This window comes from Hesperophylax consimilis, chromosome 24, assembly GCF_061612785.1.
Source record: "Hesperophylax consimilis isolate HC1 chromosome 24, BYU_Hcon_1.0, whole genome shotgun sequence".
Classification (NCBI taxonomy): Eukaryota; Metazoa; Arthropoda; class Insecta; order Trichoptera; family Limnephilidae; genus Hesperophylax; species Hesperophylax consimilis.
Window position 1 is genome coordinate 17265014 of NC_142859.1, and position 23775 is coordinate 17288788.

Sequence of the window (23775 nt, forward strand, 5' to 3'; positions counted from 1 at the left end):
TTCATATTTGTAATGAACAAATAATTATTACAATATTTGTTATTTTTTAATGTATGGCTGTTAAGTTTTTAAGCTTTTAAACAAATATATTTATTGTAATTTTCGATACTTTTTTTGGAATATTTTATTTTGTGCTTTTTTTCACTTTTTGTGTTGTGTTTTGTGATTGATTTTGTTAATTGTGTTTTATTGTGCTTCTATAATTAAGTTTTACACGCTTTATTCTACACTTTTTAATTTGATTTTTGATTCTTAGAAAGTGTTTACTGTCAAACCAGAAAAAAAACAGACAAAATATTTGGAAAAAAAAAACTTTTCTGAACTTTTGAGACGTATTTTAAAAATTGTTTGTTTGAAAACAGTGTTATTTTGTTAATTATTGATGTTATTGTAAAACGATAGACGACACACGGTGTAAAGTTTATTTTCAAATGACTTGTGATTGACTTTTTGGATTTTGAGTTGAGGAGCTTTCGGACTTTATTAAAATGGCTAAGACGGTCCATTTGCCCTTCTTCGTCTTCACATCTCTCCTCCTAGTCCAAATCACATTCGGAAGTTGGTGGTAAGTCATAATAATTATTTTCTCTCGACATCAAAGGACCCTTTGAAGTTAACGGACGGGTTTAAGCTGAACAAATATGCTTTAATTCGTTTACAATTTCAGTCATAAACTTTTTCACATTTATTTTCTGTTGCATACAGCACTATGTTATGTTATAGTGCTTTTGGTTCATAATATGTATTTTAGTCTTCTGATTTCCTGATTTTATCTTTTAATTTTAAACTTACACACATATTGGTAGGTTATTAGGCCTTATAAGATATTTTATTTATCCACAATGTAAAACGTGTGAAGATAATTCTTTAATCATTAAGATTTGTCGATAACATACCTGCTATAATAAGGTTTACTTTTCAACTTATCTCTAATTTCCAAGCTGTAAAAGCTCGTTTTAACGCTGCACTTACATAAAACCTACTAAATTTGTCCAACAAAATTAATTTTATGACTAGTTTTTGTAACTTCATCATTAATCTTCAAGATATGTTTATGTCTTAATATGATTTTTATGATTTATGATTTTTCGTCCCAGCATGAGACGAAAAATCTAACGCCATTGGTAACATGGGGTTTTGGAAACCCAACACTTGAAAATTTTTCGTAAATATTAATAGTTAGTTATATTTTAAATTTGCATAGAAAACATTCATTATGTAAGTGAAAGTTATAGGAAATCGAGCATAAAACATTGAAACCTGCTCGGTTCTCATTTAGTTGGGGTTTGTCACACCACACATCATTGATGCCGGGTTAAAATTGATTTTAACCACTGATCCTTACTTTAAAACCCTGTAATGTAAACAGGTAACATTGAAATGTTCCAAACATCTCTTCAATAAGGCTCTTATTATATTTTTATTTCCTTTATTTTTTCCCAAAATTTTTATATAAGTGCATTTTTAAAATAAAAAAAATTACATTTGTATATAATTTAAAAAAAGGTAAGTTATGGGAAAGGCACTGCCTTTGCGTGGGTAATATAAAAAAATGCAAAAAAGATTATTTTTTTTTATTTGGTACAATTTTTTTACATTTCAAAGTTTTCCACTAATGTTGGCCTCACTGGGTGACTTGCCCGTGCTGAGGCCTTCATTTTATAACATGAAAATATGATTGAAATAAAAACATACTAAAATATAACATTAAGCAAGTTATAATATAATTTGCTACGGTTTTGTAATATAACTACGTTGTTAGAAGTGAAACGAAAAGTTTCATGATAATTTTTTTCTTAATAATTTAAAACTTCAAAACTCAGTAAGGTTACATTCTTTCACAATCATTCTTCAGGATATTAAAACATTTAAAATTTTTCCAAATACATGTTTTTCCCCTTATTTTAACTTTTTTGAATTCATCCATATCCAAAAAGTTTTTAAATCATGTTTTTATAATGCGTTTGTATGATATTATAATGCTTTTACAATAATTTTCATTTTATAATTGAGATAAAATAACTTCAGCATATTTTTATAACTGAGATAATATACTTTCAGGATAATTTTATGACTGAGATAATATACCTTCAGGATACTTTTATAACTGAACCTTCTGGTTAATTTTGTAACTGATATAAATATAATATATACTTTGGGAATAATTTCGGAATAATAAAAATGAGATAATATACCTTCAGGAAAATTTTATGATTGAGATAGTATACTTTAATTATTGAAGACAATATTAGCGATTTCTAAACGAAAATGTGGAACAGAAATATCGGATACGGTCAGGAGGTAGAGTAGTGCCCCGGCAAGGCAAAGGTCCTGGGTTCGAGTCCTTGATGTGACCGTATCCTTTTCTGATTTTTCTGTTTCACATTCTCGTTTAGAAATCGCTAATATTGTCTTCAATAATAAAATATTAAAATTTGAGGTTTTACTCACTGAGTTATTCCAAAAAATAAATATTCATCCTAGACTTGCAGAAAAGTCAATAAATGTTGCACATTAAAAATAAAAAATAATATAGGTTTATCTTAAAAGACGCTGTCTAGATTGCATTTAGTTCGGATTGAATCTTGCAATCTTACATAAAGATAGTTGCCAATCAAAATGTGCGTTGAGAAAAATGAAGACAATGTTGGTAGTTCTTATTCGAAGTATGATACAGTTAAATATGACCGAAGGAGATAGGGTCCGATTAGCTCAGTGGTAGAGAAGTGCCCCGGCAAGGCAAAGGTCCTGGGTTCGAGTCCTAGAGGTGACCGTATCTTTTTCTGATTTTTCTGTTTCCGATTTTCGTTTAGAAATTGCTAATATTGTCTTCAATAATTAAATATTACGATTTGAGCTTTTAATCTCTAAGTTATTCCAAAAAATAAACAAAAAAGAGATAATATACCTTCAGGATAATTTTATAACTGATATAATATACCTTCAGGATAATTTTAAAACTAAGATAATACACCTTTAGGATAATTTTATGACTGAGATAATATATCTTCAGGATAATTTTATAACTAAGATAATACACCCTTAGGATAATTTTATGACTGAGATAATATATATCTTCAGGATAATTTTAAAACTCAAATTATATACCTTTTGGATAATTTTAAAACTTAAATAATATACCTTCAGGATAATTTTTCATAACTGAATTTGTTTTTTAATTCGTGAAAAAAATAAAATAAAGTTTTTCCTAATTAACTGGAATATTAACCTAAATAAAAAGGTACTTTACAATACTACACATCTTAGTTATTTTGATCATTAAATTTCAGAATCACTTTTTAAAATATGCCTAGACTTCTATTTGTGAACGATATCTTTTTATTTTCGGTGTCTTGTTCTGTTTCATGTTAAGTTTAGATTTATTAGAATTATCTTCCACTTCACTGATATATTCCATTGATGGGTATAATCCTTAAAAAAGTTAAAGAAAAGTTCTTCATATATAATATTAGTTTTTTCACGTTTTAATTAGTGGACCCGACAATGTTTCGCTATTGCTAATGTCTTTCTCGGGCGTTTCCTACTTCCTCTACCATGCACATCACTCTTTAAACACTCCTGGCATGAACAAACACGCTTTGAAATTTTCCTCGAAATCGTTTAAGTAGTTTTTGAGTCTATAAGGCACAAACATATGAACTTTGTCTTTTATATTTTAGATTATCAATCAATTGTATATTTTAACTGAGTTTCAATACCACCTTTTGGATTTTAGCTGGCCAAAATCTAAACATACCTACGTGTTCTAAGATTGTAAAAGCTCTCGCATAATTAGGAATTATAAAATAATTCTACTTCTTTTAAGTCACTGCCCGGCACTATCATTTTTCTTTCTTAATTTCAATGATTTAAAAAATAAATTCTAACCAATTTATGTGTGATTAGAATCATCCAATCAGTAAAAATAGATATTGTGTTTTTAATTCCGTTCGTAAAATATATTTTCAAAATTTCTCTAAAATATCCATAAATTTACAATCGCAAACCGAGAGCAGAGTTCGAGAAATTGTTTCCTTTTTTAAAATGATTTTATACTGACTGACAAATTTTGACAGAAGAATTTTTATATTAAACTTGCTGACGTATCCCGGCGTTGCTCGGGAATATGAATGGTTGGAGTAAAATTTTGAAGTTGTGAATTCTAGTTTGCCTGAAAACTGGGTGTATTTTTAAGGTGGAAATAATATTATTATTATTGTAGAAAGCCTACGCTTTGTGGTTTGACATATTTAATATAATAAAATCCTTTTTGTTTTAAAACCACGAGTTTTTAATAATTTTAAAGACAAAAGAAATACACATTTCAAAAATAGAATTATTGATTAAATTTTAAATAATCTGATTATGTGTAGGTACCTACCTACCCACTTAATTGCTTGTCTAAATAATCAGTTCCAATTTTGAAATAGTCTAAAATTCAAGTACTTAAATTCAAAGCATATTTTAGTTCATTGAACGCGATTAATATCACGCAGGAATATTTCACATTACGCACATACAACCGACATTAGTAGTTTCGATTAAAATTTCCATATTCTAACATGATTAACCATTTTTTTAAGTGAAAGGGTCTGCTCTTTTGTGTTGAAAATGGGGTAGGAACTTGAATAATATGTAAAATGAAAAAACTACCATTTCAATTGCGATGGCTTTACATAATCAAATGACCTCATCTCGATGCATTGAGCAATTTTGAACACAATTAAACCTACTTTTGTTAAACTAGGTGCCTTAAATTTTCTTTAAGTCACTGCACGCCTCTGTCATTCGCATATTATTTCTTTCTTAATTTCAAGGAAAAGTTTATTTTTAAATTATGTTGCCCATATTATATGTGCTCAGAAGCATGCATGTAATCTGTAAAAATAAAAATTGTGTATTGGTTCCCGTTCGTGAAAAAAAATCTTTAAGATTTCTTCAAAATATCCACAAGATTCTAATGAAGGTGAAAAACATATTTTGAAGAAATTTCCTAATAAAGTTAGATTTTTGTTTTTGCAGTTTTCCAAACGAGAACAGAGTTCAAGAAATTTAACTGAAAATAAAATACTTCGTTTTTTTTAAAATGATTTTATCGGTTTCCATACTGACCGACAAATTTTGAAAGGAGTTTTTGAAAAGGCGTTGTACGGGGATATGAATGGTTGGAGTAAAATTTTGAGGTTATGAAAATGGGCCAGTTGTGGAAATATTATTATTCTAAAGAATTGAACTTTTTTCTTTTTTTAAGCTTTTGTTTTGCTTGATATTGCCACGTCTACTGTATACCACAATGTTACTGCATTAAAAAACTACATTATTCGACTTTATTCGATGTCGTTACATTGCTGAGATAATGCGTTAAGACTTCCTCGTGCGTCCCCGACTTTTTATACCGTACACTACTGTATACCACATTGTTACTATTGAAAAATCTACATTATTCGACTTTATTCGATCTCCTTCCATTGCTGAGATAATGCGCCAAGCCTTCCTCGTGCGTCCCCGACTTTTTATACCGTACTCTACTGTATACCACATTGGTACTATTAAAAAATCTACATTATATCGTCTTCTCGGGCGTCTCTGAATTCTTCTACCATCTAAACACTCCCGATACTAAAAGAAAAAAACTTCGAAGTAAGTAGTTTTTGAGCCTATAGGGGAGAAAATAAGAAGAATTAATTTTAATATATATATTAGTGGCCCGGGCAGAAGTTGTCCTGCCACAAACCGCCTTCTTTGTAGACCGCATTTTATATAGACCTCATTTTATGTAGACTGCCTTTTGTCTGTTGTCGGATATCTTATACATTTGACGTCCATGAATACATGCGCAAGTCACATCCTTCATAGATATTGTTTTGATGTTTCATTTGATATCGATCATTTCAGCAGATTGTGATTATTGTTCCGTACGATAGAAAGTAAGTAAAAATGCGACCGGTACCGTTCTATACCCTTTGAACTGCCTTAAATTATATCTTTCACAGTTTGACCAATTGCTGTACGAATACGATCCATAGTAAACACTTTTGATGTACATTTTTTACTCATCTTACATTCAAGTGTAATAAATAAAATGAATATTCTTATTGTGAATAAAAATTAAATGAGGTACATAAAGATTAATTCTCAAGTCTTTGTGGTTGTATGTATTTTTGAATAATAAAGATATTTGATCAACAGAAAAAAAATTCAACAACAGCGCCACCTATATAGTAATAAACTATCCTATGTTTCAAGTTGAAACCACACATACAAATTAAAAAAAAATTCTTTGAAATCAGTTGGGCGGTTTTGAAGATTAGCGTGTACGAACACAGTGACACGTGATTTTTATATATTAAGTTATAGGCTTCGTTTTGAGGACATTTTATGTAACCAAACAATCAAAATGAATTCTAAGTTAAGTTAAGGATTCCCCTTTGAAGACTGAAAAAGATTATGGATAGGATTTTGTTGGGTAAATTAAATCAAAAACAAATGTTTCTTTATCAGGATACACAGTATACATAGATTGTTTTTTTTTCATTTAATTTAAAATGATACCACCAAGTAATTGCGCAATTATTGAAGAACACGACCATTTATTTTAACTTCGCAATCGCCCACCGCCTGTTTACACCAAATATTTCATTATAATTAAATTACTAGATTAGTTTATTGTTTTAAGAAATTTTAACCACCAGCAAAATGTTTTAAAAAAGACACTAAAGCAATGAATAAAACACCTTTTTCAACCAATCCAAGGAAACACTTCTTTACAAATAGAGTAGTGGATGCATGGAACAAACTTCCACAACATGTCATCGATTCGACTAATATGAACCTATTTAGAGCTTCATTGGATTTATTTGGAGAGAAGAAAGGATTTGCTTGTTTTTACTTATTAATTTATTAATTAACGCCCTTTTTCAGGGCTTTTACACAAGAATATTAAGAATTGTACATTATTTATTGTACATAACTGAATTGCTTCATTAACATCATTTTATATTTGCTTAAAGTTTTTGTTTATTGTACATTCCTGTATAAGGAATATAGATACATAAATATTTAACAATATTACATTTTAGATCATCATTGGTTATGTTCAGAAAAAAGGAGTTCTTGTGTCTGATAAGGGAGCCACGATTCTTACATAGGTTTTATGTTGTAATAATATTTTTGTATAGAATATAGATTTTCAATGTAATGTTTAATTAAATGATAAATTGAAGATATCCACTGACTTGGTATAATTGTTTCCCTCCATTAGTATTCTGGGCAAAGAGGAAAACATATGGTAGTTAGTCCCAGAATTTCTGCACTGAAATAAATACTGACTTCTAGTATTACGTAGTGGAATCCGGAAGCTTATCAATTCTAGCAATACCGGACTATCAACTACATCATTTAGAATTTTCTATAGAAATTCCAAGTCAGTGAAAATTCTTAAAATAACTAAATTATTGTGAAATCAGATATGAGTACATTAGCAGAATGTTGCTTGCTCATTAAATAAAAAAAATAAAATAGGATTTAGTTAATGTCCTGGAAAGCACAGGTAAACCAAAATACCTCAAATATTTTACACACCTTATAAATTATGTTTAGGATAGTTAATCATTTATTTTAATTATTATTTTCATACGGAAAAGTATTTATAAGGATTTATACGGATCGCAATTTGATGTCTGTTGAGCGGCGGCAAAGAAAAATGTTTTTGAACATAATTCATGCTTAGAAGTCACTCAGTTTGGTTGGTGAAAACAACTATTTGGTACTATTCATTTTTCCGACGGCAATTTTTTATTGGGTTTGAAGTACAAAATTCACTGTTTTTATCTTAATAAATAAGTTCCTATCCTATATATTGTAATCTGTTTATTATCTCCCGAGCTTTAATTTGTGGAATGTGTTTTACTTTGACATATTTTTGTCAAGTTAGAATGATAACCATTTTTTTCATTAGTTGGAAGTTGCTCCAACGACTGCAACTAAAAATAAAAATATCAATTGAGGTTATGTCTAACGTTCCGTAGGAAACGCACCTTAATCATGACATCTATTTTTTATAGAATAAGAAATGACAATCATTATCTTGTCATCACTTAGTAATACCTATATTAAATTGTCATGAATCATGACATATGTTAAATCAATAACTCAAAGATAATTTATCATTTCAAGTTTCTAACATCAACACGTCCCATTCATGTCAATTTGTCTATTCTTGACTTGACAAGTAATCATCAGCTGATTTTGTTGTGATGTTAGCCACGCGGAATGAATGGTGACTTTTAAATAATGGCCAATAATATCATTAATAATAGATTTGTGGAAATGTACCTACTTATCATTTATACAACTTATTGTATTAATTATTTGTGAAATCGTTTCACTAGGTGCTCGTTCTGTGAAAGTATTATATTTTTAGTTAAATTGTAGTGATGTGGTCTTGATTTTACGATTGTGCATTTATAATTTTAATTCACACACTGGTTGTCCTTAGTTTCATTTAATGAATATATACTCATTAAAGATATAAATAATACATATTGTGAATCTTTGGCCCTCGTGGTTGAGTAGCTAAGATGCTCGGCTGCGCATGCAAATTTTCAATAAGGCGAAGCTTAATACTAAATCACTATTTTGATGAATCTTTATAACGAATTGGTATACATTATGAATACCAAAAAATATGCATTAGATAAATTGAAGATTTTCCTATCGTTTCGCTTGAGTAGAATACAAATAAAAAGTGGGTGTGTCAAGCCTACGCAAGACAGAAGTGAAACTTCTTTTGTTAAACCGTATGAACCACAATCAATTACGTATTTCACTCGTATTACACTCACGACGCAGTATACTAACCAAGCAGCTGATGCTTGGCGTGGCGCAGTTCGCTGGTGTCTGAGAGAGAGGAAAGAAGAGAAGAGAGAGAACGTTCGTGAGCGGCTCCCCCACCTCAACAAGCGCATATGGTGAGAGAGGGACAGTGAACGGTGAGCGGTGGTGGGGGTACCCGCATTTTCGTGTCGATCCTGACTCGGTTTTACTCCGTCCATCGAAAATCCATTACGCGCCTAAAGAAGTTTCACTTCAAAAAATATAATATATTTTTAAAAATAATGTACAATGTACAGAAATAGAATCCCACACAAGATCGCGTAGTGCGCTCTAGCGAACGGATATTTTATCAGAGGGAGATAGTTTTAATTTTTTTTTCTGTAAATTATTACATATTATCAAAATAAATAAATTAATTAAATAAATGTAATACAATTATCATAATATACGGATTAGATAATAATTTTAATCCAACACAATAACGCAAAGCGCGCTCTAGCGGAGTAATGTTTTATCACAGTGAGATAAGTGTTTTTATTATTTTGCAATATTATTTTCTTTTAAAAAATGTTCTGACCTACTAAAAAATAAGATATTGAATGAAAAAGGCGTTAAAAACAAAAAAATAATGTGCGATGGCCGAGAATCGAACTCGGATCAACTGCTTGGAAGGCAACTATGCTGACCATTACACCACCAACGCCAGTTGTCGGGATGAGCTAAGAAGCATTTATATGTTACTTCAAAACTTTGAAAATTATTACATATTATCAAAATAAATAAATTAATTAAATAAATGTAATACAATTATCATAATATACGGATTAGATAATAATTTTAATCCAACACAATAACGCAAAGCGCGCTCTAGCGGAGTAATGTTTTATCACAGTGAGATAAGTGTTTTTATTATTTTGCAATATTATTTTATTTTAAAAAATGTTCTGACCTACTAAAAAATAAGATATTGAATGAAAAAGGCGTTAAAAACAAAAAAAATAATGTGCGATGGCCGAGAATCGAACTCGGATCAACTGCTTGGAAGGCAACTATGCTGACCATTACACCACCAACGCCAGTTGTCGGGATGAGCTAAGAAGCATTTATATGTTACTTCAAAACTTTGACTAGATCAAATGAACTTTAATCGGTGGTGGGGGTACCCGCATTTTCGTTTCGATCGTGACTCGGTTTTACTCCGTCCCCGAAAATTCATTACGCGCCTAAAGAAGTTTCACTTCAAAAAAAATGAAATATACAGTAAAAATATATGTTACTAATAATTTTTTTTCAATAGAAATGTATGAACGCATAAAGGAGACAACTTTTAAAAAATACAGTATTATAGCTAAGATTATCTGTGACAGTTTCACTTGATTACATTTTTTGGTTTCATATAAAATTATTTACATTATAAATAAAAACCAGTTTTGTGCTTGAAATCGAAGGTTTTTAGACTCTGTTTGTCAAGCGATTTTAATGCCTATTACCTACAATATAAGGTATACCAAGAATGTACACATTTTTGACTTTTAGCTTCCTCTTAGTATTTGTTATTTGACAACTAAAAATAATATATAGTTTATTGCTGAACGTTCCAGTGTATTAGATACTTTCAGAATCACCTTGGTGAAAGTCCACCCTTCAGGGACGAAATGTTTCTTGAAATGGCTTTAGTCGTGTTTTGTGACCAGATCTGAATAGTTAGGTACTTCCCCACCTTCCTCTCCCCATCTTCTTCCCCTCCTCGCTACCTTTAGCCTAGCAACATTCCCCAATTAGAGATGCTATAGTCTCATTGGCTCCATACAGATGGGAGCAGTTGGGGCAGGTGAGCATACGGTACTAAGGTTTTTTTAAATTTAAATATTCATTATATTTGTTACTATCCAATAATAGTTACTTTAAAGAATATTTTTTGAAGTGAAACTTCTTTAGGCGCGTAATGAATTTTCGGGGACGGAGTAAAACCGAGTCACGATCGAAACGAAAATGCGGGTACCCCCACCACCGATTAAAGTTCATTTGATCTAGTCAAAGTTTTGAAGTAACATATAAATGCTTCTTAGCTCATCCCGACAACTGGCGTTGGTGGTGTAATGGTCAGCATAGTTGCCTTCCAAGCAGTTGATCCGAGTTCGATTCTCGGCCATCGCACATTATTTTTTTGTTTTTAACGCCTTTTTCATTCAATATCTTATTTTTTAGTAGGTCAGAACATTTTTTAAAAGAAAATAATATTGCAAAATAATAAAAACACTTATCTCACTGTGATAAAACATTACTCCGCTAGAGCGCGCTTTGCGTTATTGTGTTGGATTAAAATTATTATCTAATCCGTATATTATGATAATTGTATTACATTTATTTAATTAATTTATTTATTTTGATAATATGTAATAATTTACAGAAAAAAAAATTAAAACTATCTCCCTCTGATAAAATATCCGTTCGCTAGAGCGCACTACGCGATCTTGTGTGGGATTCTATTTCTGTACATTGTACATTATTTTTAAAAATATATTATATTTTTTGAAGTGAAACTTCTTTAGGCGCGTAATGGATTTTCGATGGACGGAGTAAAACCGAGTCAGGATCGACACGAAAATGCGGGTACCCCCACCACCGCTCACCGTTCACTGTCCCTCTCTCACCATATGCGCTTGTTGAGGTGGGGGAGCCGCTCACGAACGTTCTCTCTCTTCTCTTCTTTCCTCTCTCTCAGACACCAGCGAACTGCGCCACGCCAAGCATCAGCTGCTTGGTTAGTATACTGCGTCGTGAGTGTAATACGAGTGAAATACGTAATTGATTGTGGTTCATACGGTTTAACAAAAGAAGTTTCACTTCTGTCTTGCGTAGGCTTGACACACCCACTTTTTTATAAGAAAAATAACCCCGGGCACGTAAAAAAATTATCACAGTAAAAATTTCTGTTTTCACAAAAGTGATTGAACTCTCGACAAGTAATATTTAATCAGGAAAACCATATTACTTCAAACGTCTTCAGTTTATCATAATTAGCTCTTCTCGAGCGGTGGTGCATTTGCATGGCTTCGACTGATTAATTTAACATCTAGGATTTCCATCTTGTCTTCAGGGAAAATGAAAACAAAACACTGACCTATTTTATGTAAATTAATTCAGTACCGTAAAATGGGGTGACTTTAATCCATTTTCAACTTTAAAAGTAACAAATACTTTCTATGAAAATTTTCATCTTGTTCTATGAAAATTTTATATCATATTTATTGCACATGTTTAAACTATCGAAATATAATGAATAATATGTTTGAGGAATCAAGACAAAGGTGAAAAAATACACATTCAATAGTGAGGCAACTTTGTTATACCATTTTTTTACAAGATTATTACAATGATCCGCCAATCCCCAAATATAGTTCGAATATCAATTAAATAGATAAAGGTAAGTTTTTAGATTCTCACGGCCAAAAGCATTTTTGTTGTTTGTTTTGGGGTGTTATGCCGTGTTGCGCTAACTCCTTCTTTAGCCGACGTTTCGGACAGCGTTGCAGTGTCCATCATCAGTGAGTTAGCGCAACACGGCATAACACCCCAAAAACAAACAACAAAAATAAATAGATAAATCTTAAAAACAAAAACGTTTTATCGATCGCCTGTCATAATTGGCAAAATTTATAGAACCTCAAAATATGGTATAAACGGAGAAATGTAGGTGGATTCATTGACTTAAAACCACAGTACGTTTTCATATTAATACAGGAAATGATTTAAATAATGAGGAATGATGTTTATTAAATAATATGGTCAATGTATGCGTATATATATAAAAAATACTAAATCCATTTACACTTTGCAATATAGATGACACAAAATCATTATAATCGCAAAGGAATTTATAAGAAAAGGTACGTATTTACATTTTTCTCAGTTTGCAATTATCTAAAAAAACTTGACAATTCAACCGACAGTGTGTTTGAAAATAACTAATTTGACACTCATTTTAGAAGCGTCTTTGTAACCATTGAAAAGAAGCGAGTAATTTCTGAATGATAGCGAGATATGAGGATATTAGCGATTATCAAAGTCACCCCTGATTCAAAAGTAGCCCCGTATTATGGTAACTAATTACTTAATGGAAACCTGTGGTAATAGGTACCTAATCAGCAAAATTTTTAAATGTAGATAAATTGGCACATCCTCAAAACACAATTAGACAAACAAAAACAAAAAATTGTTCTTAAAATTCACTATTATTACTTATTATCCTTTATTACATCATAAGGAGCGACAAAACAAGTTTACCTAACTGAACATACAAGGAATATTGATGGAAAAACTTTTAAACGTAGACCTATGCCTTGAGACCACACTTTGATGTAGTGACTTGTACGAGTGCAGTTCCGATGGATTTTTTTCGTGGTTAAGGCGATCCACCTCAGCTTGTAACTTTCTTAATCAAGCTAAATCACACACTTCTTATGTAGATGACCATAAGGTTGAAATTCCCTCTGAAAACCGCACTAAAATTCTTTTTTTTTCTTCTTTTTTTATAAGTTAAGGTACACATTAATAAGCAAATTAATAATCACAAAAATTGATCATCCACACTATGTATACGATAAAACCGTATCAGAAAAGGGGGCTTTATAGTAGGATATTTTACGGGTCGAAGCAAAAGCAAAATAAGTTTTACTGGCAGCATTCAAACATTAAAGTTTCTAGCTTTCAAACCAAAAACTCTTGATTTTTGCATTACTTCATATTGCATCGCCAATTATCGATAGGAGATGACACAAAATGATGAAGAAAATACGACTGGATATTTTAACGAAGGAAACCAACGTAGCTATTAAAAATATCCTGCACCGATAGATAGCTGACACGAGCGTAGAGCTTTTTCTGAAGTTATTTTCTTTACAATTTATTTTTGTACTACAGAGAAATTTATTATGATTTTTTGCTTTAATCCAGCTTTTAGCTTGAGGGGAAAGTATCTTAAATAAAATTAACTTTTAAATAGAAGCACAAAAATGATTTTCAGCACAGATACGATGTTCAATAACATTTTGTGGGAAAATACTTTGAAATTTTAAAGAGCTTAAATTTTGTGAGGGTTCCCAGGACGAAGTTCTAAGATTATCGCCCTGACCAGCTTATTTTTAAACATATTTTTTTCATTAATTATAATTATTAGAATACTTAGGTATTTTTTACTACGCCATGTTTTGGGAAACATCACCTCAAAATACCAGAAAAGCACATAATAATAACGTAGCTTTTCACATAGGTTAAATTAACCAAAACTGGTGTAAATATATTGCTTGTGTAATGCAAGTCAACCATATTTGCGAAAATCGCTATTTTGAGTTAAAGATGCAGAAATATTCGTGAATTCACCAACTTTGTTGTGTAAAAAGATCACATTAATTTGGGAGGAGCGTTTGGGTAACACCGCCTCGGGAACCATTTATTTGATAACCAAACTCTCTGATAAGTGGTTCGCTACGTTCTGTAACTTAGCATGTGTGCCCGGGTTCATGAGGGGGTGAGGCTTGTCCAGGTCTAGATTGCGGATGCATCTACCCACCAACTGCGTGGCGGGTGGGATCGGATGAAGCCGGTTGAGGGAGAGACTGTTTGACGTCTTCAGCCGGACTCTCCCGATACATCGCCTTGCATCGCAGTGGGAGGGATAGATTCATGGATCCACTGATCCCCCTCCCATCACTCACACCCTATTCCTTCCTAGAATAGTGCAGAAGAGTACTAATTTTGAGATGGTTCCAACCGAAGATGGTGGGACTGTGGCATTCACAATTGTGAGGCTGAGAGTAAAGCGATGAGGGGGGGGGGGGAAGAAAGGTTATAAAGTACCTGGCTATTCAGATCTAGTCACCAAACGCGGCGAAACCATTTCAAACGTTACAAATTTGAATGGTGGTCTTCCACAGTGACTCTACTGAGAGAATCTACCTAAACCATCTAATTTAAGTTTTTCCTTAAAACCTGATTATTATCTTTGAAGGTGAGTAGATTCTTAAATTTTTAAACTAGTAAAATTACCGCTTTCTTAACCTGTGACTTAGATACTAAGTTTGATGTTTTACATGACGATACGTAAAATATATCATTACTAGATCAACCAATCTACTATTTGTACAATCAGATAATAGCCTCTACTTTGCCCGAGGGTTGCAACTATTACCTCCCTCCCGTCAACAATATAAATACCAAATAAGCCTCGGGATGTTTTCAAATACAATTATCTTCCGTAAAAGGGGTATGTTGTGTTCTGTTAACCCTCAAACGGGACGATACCCAAATACACAATGTAATATTTTAAAGGTAATTTAAATTGGAAACGCCCACCAAGTTATTTATTTTAATTAGATGACGAAACCAAAAACCCACCCTGGATAGAAATTCTCAAACTATTCATTAATCACGATTCATAAATTTTTCCCTTTAGATTTCTTGCGCTTCTCTTAGACATCCCAAGGGTAATCTCTTCTACAGACGCTTTTTTTCTGTTTTCAATAATCAAACATAATTATTTTGGACCTTTGTTTCAGCAATTAGGTTCTTGTCTTTAGTTAAAATATCAACCAGGGCAAAATTATAAAGAAGAAAATCTATTGTTACATCAAAAACACACGAATTTTAAAGCTTCGTGTAATGAAATTTTAACTCTTTTTTCCCTCGGGAATTTGTAGGTAAATGTATTTATTTTCAACCCAAGCGAAGCCCTACGTGGTAATGCAAAATCATGTGTTTTCGGTTTGAAAGTTTAATCGCATAGACATATTTAAGATGCTGAAATTAAATACTGTGAGTAGAATACATCTTGGCCTTATCAGAATTGAATACCAATATTATCAGAATTGAATACCAATATTATCAGAATTGAATACATTTTCACTTTTTTTTAAACTAAAACGTTTAAACACAATATTCTTACGCGGATAATATTTTCCTAATCTATCTAAATTTTAATTTATTGTAGGCAAATACATTTTCCCATTGATGCCACTCACTACTTACCGAAATGTAAAATATTTACTAAAAATCTAGATTATTTTAGATGATTAAAATACATACAAACCTACCTGCATTATTTTGTTCCTTGTACCTACATAATATTTACATGTGTGTTATTTATCAAGAGGGCATTTCCAATTACCACCCGACTCTCTGGGGGCGGGGGTAGTTCCCCCGCCCCCTTTTCTTCTTTCTGCCTCCCCTCCTGCACCACTACTGCAACTGGGGAGGTCCTCCCTAGTAAAACAACAACAAAAACAGCCACAGATCTACCTAGGAGGGCCCCACGACCTAATCGAGACGCACAGTCTATGGTACTACAGCTAGTAGGTAGTAGCTACCCGGTAGAGGAGGTGAATGCGTTATTTAATATGAGGGGATTGCAGTTTGCAGTCACTGCACATTCTGAAACTATTTATACCCCTTCTTGATAGCTGTACTTAACACAATAAATCCTGTGAAATCAAATCACAATTATTAAAAAGTTATTCGTTAAACATTAACCAAATGATTTTCAGCTACAGTTTTCATCGAAATATTTGTTTGAATTTCATGAATTTTACAAGCATAAATTTCATGAATTTTACACACAACAACAAAAAAATTTGCATATCATTTCTTAGGTTCTTGAGAGAACTAATGAGGTATCAAAAACATATTAATTTTATTTGTCTAATTTTATTGTCAATATACATTAAGGTCCACATAATATCTACCTAGTATTAATTGCAACATCCTTACAATATATATATACGAAATGTATGAAACGTAAATGTTTTAATCTATAATCAATTTATAGTGACATTAATCAGAAGAAGGTCACTGTCTACATGAGAATTCGAAAACCACCCAAACCCATTTTTCCGGCCCTTTAAGCAGAATAAAGCTCTTGCAACGCTGGGTACTTCAGCTAGTGATTTATTAAGGATTCATAAATTTATTAATTAATCTATATTATCTTGCATTTCGTCTCTTGCTTCATAAAATTCATAGTTTTCAACTGTTAAACTAGTAGTTCTGTGAACAGCAGAACTTTCGTCTAAAAAAATATTTTTCTAATATTTTAAATTTCCTCTGAAATCATTAGATTTGTAAATAGATACCTACTTAAATATCTATCTTCTTAATTAATAAACACAACAATTTCACATTTGCACGGAGTGAATGAAATTAATATTTCTAATTTATTAAGGACGTTTTCGAACACGTGTTTCGACATCTTGATAAAATATTCGAAATTTACAAAAATTTTATCAAGAAAACTGTAATTCATGCCTGCAATCTCATTTTAACCCGATCACCAATAATTGTAAGTAATTCTTAACAAATTGGCAATACACATTTTTCATCGTGTGGAAAAATAATCTTTACTGAACCACTAACCCGTCGGGTGCCGTTTTCGTTATGTGCCCTCAGGTTCTATTTCCGTAATAACTTATTTGTTATTTGCAAAATGATATTTTTATAAATTGTAGAGTCTTACCAGAAAATTTATATATATTTTCACCAGGATAGTTTATAATCTATCGTAAGCATTATCCCCAGAATAGAAACATATACATTCAGAGAAATGATTGATCGTGCCTATCGACTACCTCGGCGCACGATAGGTTAAAACGGCCACCATCTTGAAACCGAAACCGGAACGTAACAAATAAATTAAATATCAAATGGTCGAGTTCATCAAGAAGTATTATTATAAGGAACCTATTATTACTGAAAGGGTCAACTAAGCTTACCAAATGCTACATTATAAAGTATCCACGTAATTGACGCATTATACAATAATATGTTAAGAGTAAAGTGCACTTGAAGGAAACTTTCCTACTTAATATTTTGACAACCAGCTACTAGATGGCTGCTTGTCCGCAAACAAGTTTTAATCAGAGAAATTCCAATGCTTTATTTTATCCGCGACTATATTATGTTTGGTTAAGGCCACGTAGTGAGCTTTTAAAGGTGGTTTTAAAGGGAGATATGAAAAATATAAATGTTAGTGGGAGCGCGCTAATTAAAAAAAAACGATAATAATCAAGCGAAAATGGAGTCGTTTGAAATAGAGAAAAAATCTCGCGAAAATTAGATTCTCAAGTAATATAATATTTATTTGCTTCTGTAGAGCTGGGGTTAAAGGGGTTAACAAAACCCCCTATCAATGCAGGAAACATTGAGGGGTGAATGCAAAAACCTCACTTATTCAATGTTACGTGTATTAGTCCCAGTCTAAGCTGTGGGGGCAGGCAGAGATGATATAACGTTCCCGTTTCCTTCCAATTCCATAAATCTAGTCATCCGACAAATTAAATAAGTTATGGACTCAACTTTATATCCTTCCGAATCAATGTACGATTTTTTTGAATTTAAGTCATTTACGAGAGTTAAATACAAACTGAAGTCTAGTACGAGAGAGACTGTGTGAGTTTGAAATTAAAAATAGGTATTGATTTCGGTTGAAATTCTCTGTCTGTAACTCCGGTTTGATAACCTCTAGAACGGATTTAAAAAAAATTTAAGTGTCGTTTTAAAAATTGAACTGTTCATATGAAAATATTCAGACAAGCGATAAAATACCCACCGATACTGATTATTTTAACCGAAAATTATTTAAATAGTTTTTTTTTTTTAAATTGTAATTATAATATCCCGTGATTTTTCACGGGTTCTCGTTTCTCATCAAAAATACGAATTTAGGTTTGTGTGTGTCCTGCGTAACTCTAGGGCAATGAACTCAAGAACTCGGATTTGCTTTGAATTTAGAAGCAACTTTCAAAAATATAACGTAATGAGACCATCAATAAAGTGTCTGTAAAATAATAGTTTTATATAAAATTAATTTAAGTATTAATTTGAATATCGAACTCCAATAAAAAAATCCTACCTTGGTAACAACTACAGCGTCTCTTCGCCTTATTTTTTTTTAACATTCGACGGTCGAAAAGAAACCAACTTTGTTAACTTGCTGTTCAGTGTCCAGGGCCGGTTTTGCATTGGGGTGAAAAGTACGTATAACGATGTGCATCACGCCATGTTTGTTGGATGTTTTTAGTTTTACTTATTTATACATTGCATTTATAGGTACAACGAAGGTATTCTAAATTTCTACCGATGTAAGTTTAAGTTATTTGTTAAAAAATATGATATTTTTTATGATAATCTCCAGTCGAGTTGAAAAAATAATTATACCTTTTATATTGGATATTTAGAATACATTTATAGAATCTTACAAATTAAAATAGCGTTGGTAATGCATTATTAGTGATTTGTCTTAAATGTTCTAGTTTAGTTCTGGTCAAATAAATAAAATAAAATAAAGAAAACAAAATAGAATGTAATAAGAACTCCTCCGAAAATTATAATACACACCTGGTTCTGTTAATTAGCATGTTATAAGTATAAAAAATATCACAACGTTTTAAATAATTTTTAAGAAATTTGTCGAGAAATTTTTTCTCTTATTTAAATTGGTCGTGTTTTTATTAAATATTTCACAACAGTCGCTAACGACTTTAAATTATAATCGTTTATTTTTAATATTAGCGCGTTCCCTCTAACATTCGTATTCCATATCTCCATCTTCTTCTTCTTTTTTATAGTATACCACCAATAGATGCAGGAACTGTGACTCCAATTCACCTATGGTGGCAATTTCCCGATATTGTAGAAACAGAAGACATAGCCACATATCCATTGTCAGTTTCCATGATATTTCATCAAAGTGAAATTAAACACACCTCCAAAAAGTGATATAGAGTCATGAAAAGTAATGAAACAAAAACTACGTTTAATAGTTACCTATGTAACCTATTTATCCTAGTCTTTGTTTCATCATATCGCTTTTTGGAGGTGTGTTGAATTGTCATTTTGATGACATACCCGGTCTCCCCATTGTCAACCCTGGTTAACAGAGTTACCGTTAAACTCACGTAAAATATAGGTTTACCGCTATATACCTAACAATAATAATATTACAGAGTTCCCACTATTATTCGTATTCCCATTTTAAACCATCTTCAGTAATCTTAGCCTTAAAAGTTTTGTGAAAGCATGGTGACTGTAGTTCGACCCTGTGGGTCCAAGCATCCCAGCATCCTGCTAATGATTTCATCTGGCCGATAATCTCCCGCCATCTCTGTACCGTGTTGTAGTTAAACGACCAGCTCAACAGTCGCTCGTAAGGAAAGCCGCCTGCGGTAATTAACGAATAATCACCGAGCAAACTCAAAGAAGTTATCATAAACCCTCAATTTTATCTCTCGGATACCGGTGCGATAGGTTACTTTGGTGGTCGAATATGTCGGGGGAGGTGAAGTGGTCGTTTTTAAATTAAGCTTTCATTGTGTCGTTAATTTCGGAAGTTTATTTTTAATTCTTTTTCTGGAAGGTCGACCAATATCTTAGTACATGTTGGTATGTGAAATCTATTATTGGTATTGTCATTTTTACCGGCATTTCAAATATATTTGTTGTTACTACCTAAGATTTGATTATCATACAAAGCTGGAAATGTGTGTTTACCTATGTTCTGCTAAAAATTCTCGAACAGTGTGTTTTGTATACTTAACAAATTGTTCAAGTTAAAGAGCTTGTTTCTTAGATTAAGCTGTGTAATTAATTGTATAGTAATAATTGTATTTATAATATTTTCTTCAGGTATATGTCAGATATCTGTGTTTGCAATGCACCAATATTTAATAGCGTTGGCAAAGTAGGTACTATTAATAGATTAATAGTACCTACTCATTTATTAATATTATCTACTTTGCCAATGCTACTATTTTAGGTTGGCAAAGTAGGTTATTATACTATATACCTACTTTGCCAACCTAAAACAGTAACGACGTCAAAGTAGGTACTATTAATAGATGAGCAGGTACTATTAATAGATTAATAGTATTACCTGCTTTGCCAATGCTACTGTTTGACGTTGGCATTATAGGTAATATACATCTATTCATAGTATATCGGTAATTGCCACACTAACATCCCGGCATCCGATCGAGCTAAAATTCAGCAGATAGACTCGTTTTCGATGACAATGCATTCACCTTCACCTTTTGGTGCCTATCGCATCCACACACGTGGTCATATACGCAAACTCACAGTAAAAAATGATTTATACGCATTTTTTTTATACATTGGGAAAAATAGTTTTCATAAAGCATGGTAAAATATAAAATAATTGAATCAATAATAGGTTTTGACAGATGTTTATAATTATTTGTGATTATAAAAGAAAAATTATGTTAAATAATATATATAATATAATATATATAATAACATATATATATAATAACTATGGGGATGGGATCATTGGGATAGGGGAGGGTAGGGGATGAATACAAAATACCAAAAACAAGATTATACTCAATATTGTTCGTACTATACCTATTTTCGATTTGTTCAATAACATCATAAAAATTAGAAAAACAGTTTTAAAATCATGAATCAAATACAAATCTAAAAAAAATTTAAATTATTTTTAAAAAGAACCGGCAGGTTAAATCTTTGCGCCAGGTGAAAATAGCATAACAGGTAAAATATATATTTTTTAAACAATTTTGTGTCACAAAAATAAAAATTCTTTATACAAGTAATTACACGGATAAAAGAAGAATGTTGTTTTCTGTGATTACATTAAAAAATAAAAAATCTATAACTTTAAGTATTTATCATTAAAACTATGGTCGAAAAACTGATTTTTGACGATTCTCAGTTAAAATTCATTTGCGAATGACGGCTTATGTTTCTGGCATTTAAGATAACTTAATTAATACTGCCTGTGGTTAATTATTACTTAATTTGTAACCAAATACGTACAGCAGTTACTTCATTAATTTACGAGGTCCTTACCAACCAGGTAGGTTGTATTGAGCTTAAATTAAGATGTGAGCTTATAGCTTAAGGCTGTATTTGGTGAAGACAGGTAATTATCGCGTACTTGCCAGGAGAAAAATGCAACGGCTTTAAAATTTTATATCTGTTTATTTACAGAGAAAATTAAGGCTGGTTGTGTTTGTCCTCTCTTATTAGGAAATCACATTTTGTTGAAATTTTTTAATCATTGCGATTTTTTTCGCTAAGATGAAAATAATACTTTTTTATTTTATTGTCACCATAAAGCCGACAAATTGTTGTATGCAGCCGAAAAACAATGCTGAATATTTAATTTCAAAGTTGAAGATACTCTCAGTATTTCCATGGTGTAAGACCACCGATCGGAATTGAAACGTTGCTTGAATTGGCTTCAGCCATGTTTAGTGACCAGATCTGAATAGTCAGGTACTCCCCCACCTTCCTCTTCTCCATCTCTTTACCCTCCACACTATCTTCAGCCTCACAACATACCCCGATGAGAGATGCCATAGTCTCGCTCGCTCCAGACGGTTGGGATCAGTTGGGATTCTTGTGCGGTATTTACATTTAAAAAAATCTATGTTTGCTTAGTAATATTTTCATGCTATTAGTACAGCTATTTCTGTTTAGAATTTTATTATCATTTAATTACATATATTAATGCAAGATATCGAGAGTCAAACGCAGGAGAGAAGATTATAGAGATCTAAATTAGTCAGGTGTTTTTTAACGAAACCAAAACCGCATCGTCAGGCACACAGCAGGGTAATACAACAATCTTGGTTATTTGTTTAAATCTAAGTACTAATTTGTAAAAATTATGTGTACTCTGATATACTCGTACATTGTCATAATTTAAATTCTCCTGAAGTTTATACTAAAGTATACCTCTGTCGTCTTTACAGTACTATTTAATAGAAGCTTAGCATGCATATCCTTTATGTTAAACATCCTGTAGAAATTAATAGAGATATTCAAAACTCCATTATATGCATCTTGGCAAATGAAAGGTAAAACTTAATGCATTTTCGCAAAAGACAAAAAAGGAAATGACTTAAAAACAGCCATTGATTGTCGTTTAAGATAAATCTGCCCGTTACTTCTCATAAACGCCGATAAAACTTGACGTTTAAAGCGGAATTTTTATTTCTTGATGCGTTCGACCAAACTGCACCGCTGTAGGTATGGATAAAAACACATTAATGCATTTCTCGAGAGGCAGCAATTAAATATTTTGACGTACAAACCCCCACGCAAATATAATCTACACAAAGATCACATAACACATTTAAAATTATTAACAATTTAACGACATCTCGCGGCTGACGAACGAATAATTAAGTGGTATTTATGAGCTTTGCTGATTTATATAAAATAATTGTAATTTTTTACTGACTGGGGCATGTAAATAATACGCGATTTTGCTGCTTTGGGCGGGCTCACAGCTTTTGAAAGCTCAGGTATTTTGTTTTGTTCACGTTGAGGTGGTTGGTGGTGGTCTTGGATGTTCATTTTAACTAACCTTTGATCCTTGAGCATTGACGATGCAGATAATAATATTGTGATGTAATATGCATTATACATATAGCTGTATTATAAATACCTCCATGCTCCGTACGATAGTATTATTATTGTGGGTAGATTATTTAAATAAATGTTTGCTTGGTTATATTTTCTTTAACATTACTGGTCATTTTGTATATTAATTTAACTGTATGTACGGCATAGAGCTTTAATTAGCGGCGCTACTGCGTACTAACATCTCGTCGTAACTTGTTCCACTATTAGAACGCGATAAGCGGTGCTAATTCGGTAGTTTTAGTTAGAGCTTTGAGAGAGTTGGAGGTCAGTTGGAGGTAAAAAAGCAGAAACTATTTCTTCGCTTCATGACTCATCTAAATATAATGTATCAATGATGTAAAGTGCTGTAGTACCAATAGTTTCCGTATCACTTCACAAAAATAAAAATTTACAGAAATTATTCTCAACATCTCTTAAACATTCTTTCACAGTTTTCTTTTAATCTTAAAACAAAGATTTTTTATGTTTATTTTGTAACTGTAA

At 31.8% G+C, this 23775-nt stretch overlaps 1 protein-coding gene across 1 annotated transcript in view; it reads left to right on the top strand.

The window, feature by feature from the left end:
* The first annotated feature begins 403 nt into the window (after positions 1–403).
* Positions 404–23775, top strand: part of LOC149412001 (protein Wnt-4-like) — a 202334-nt gene continuing 178962 nt past the window's right edge. Inside the window, exon 1 of the mRNA XM_089646517.1 lies at positions 404–565. Within this exon, the coding sequence (XP_089502643.1) occupies positions 489–565 (77 nt within the window). The 5' untranslated portion in view covers positions 404–488. The remainder of the gene's footprint in view (positions 566–23775) is intronic.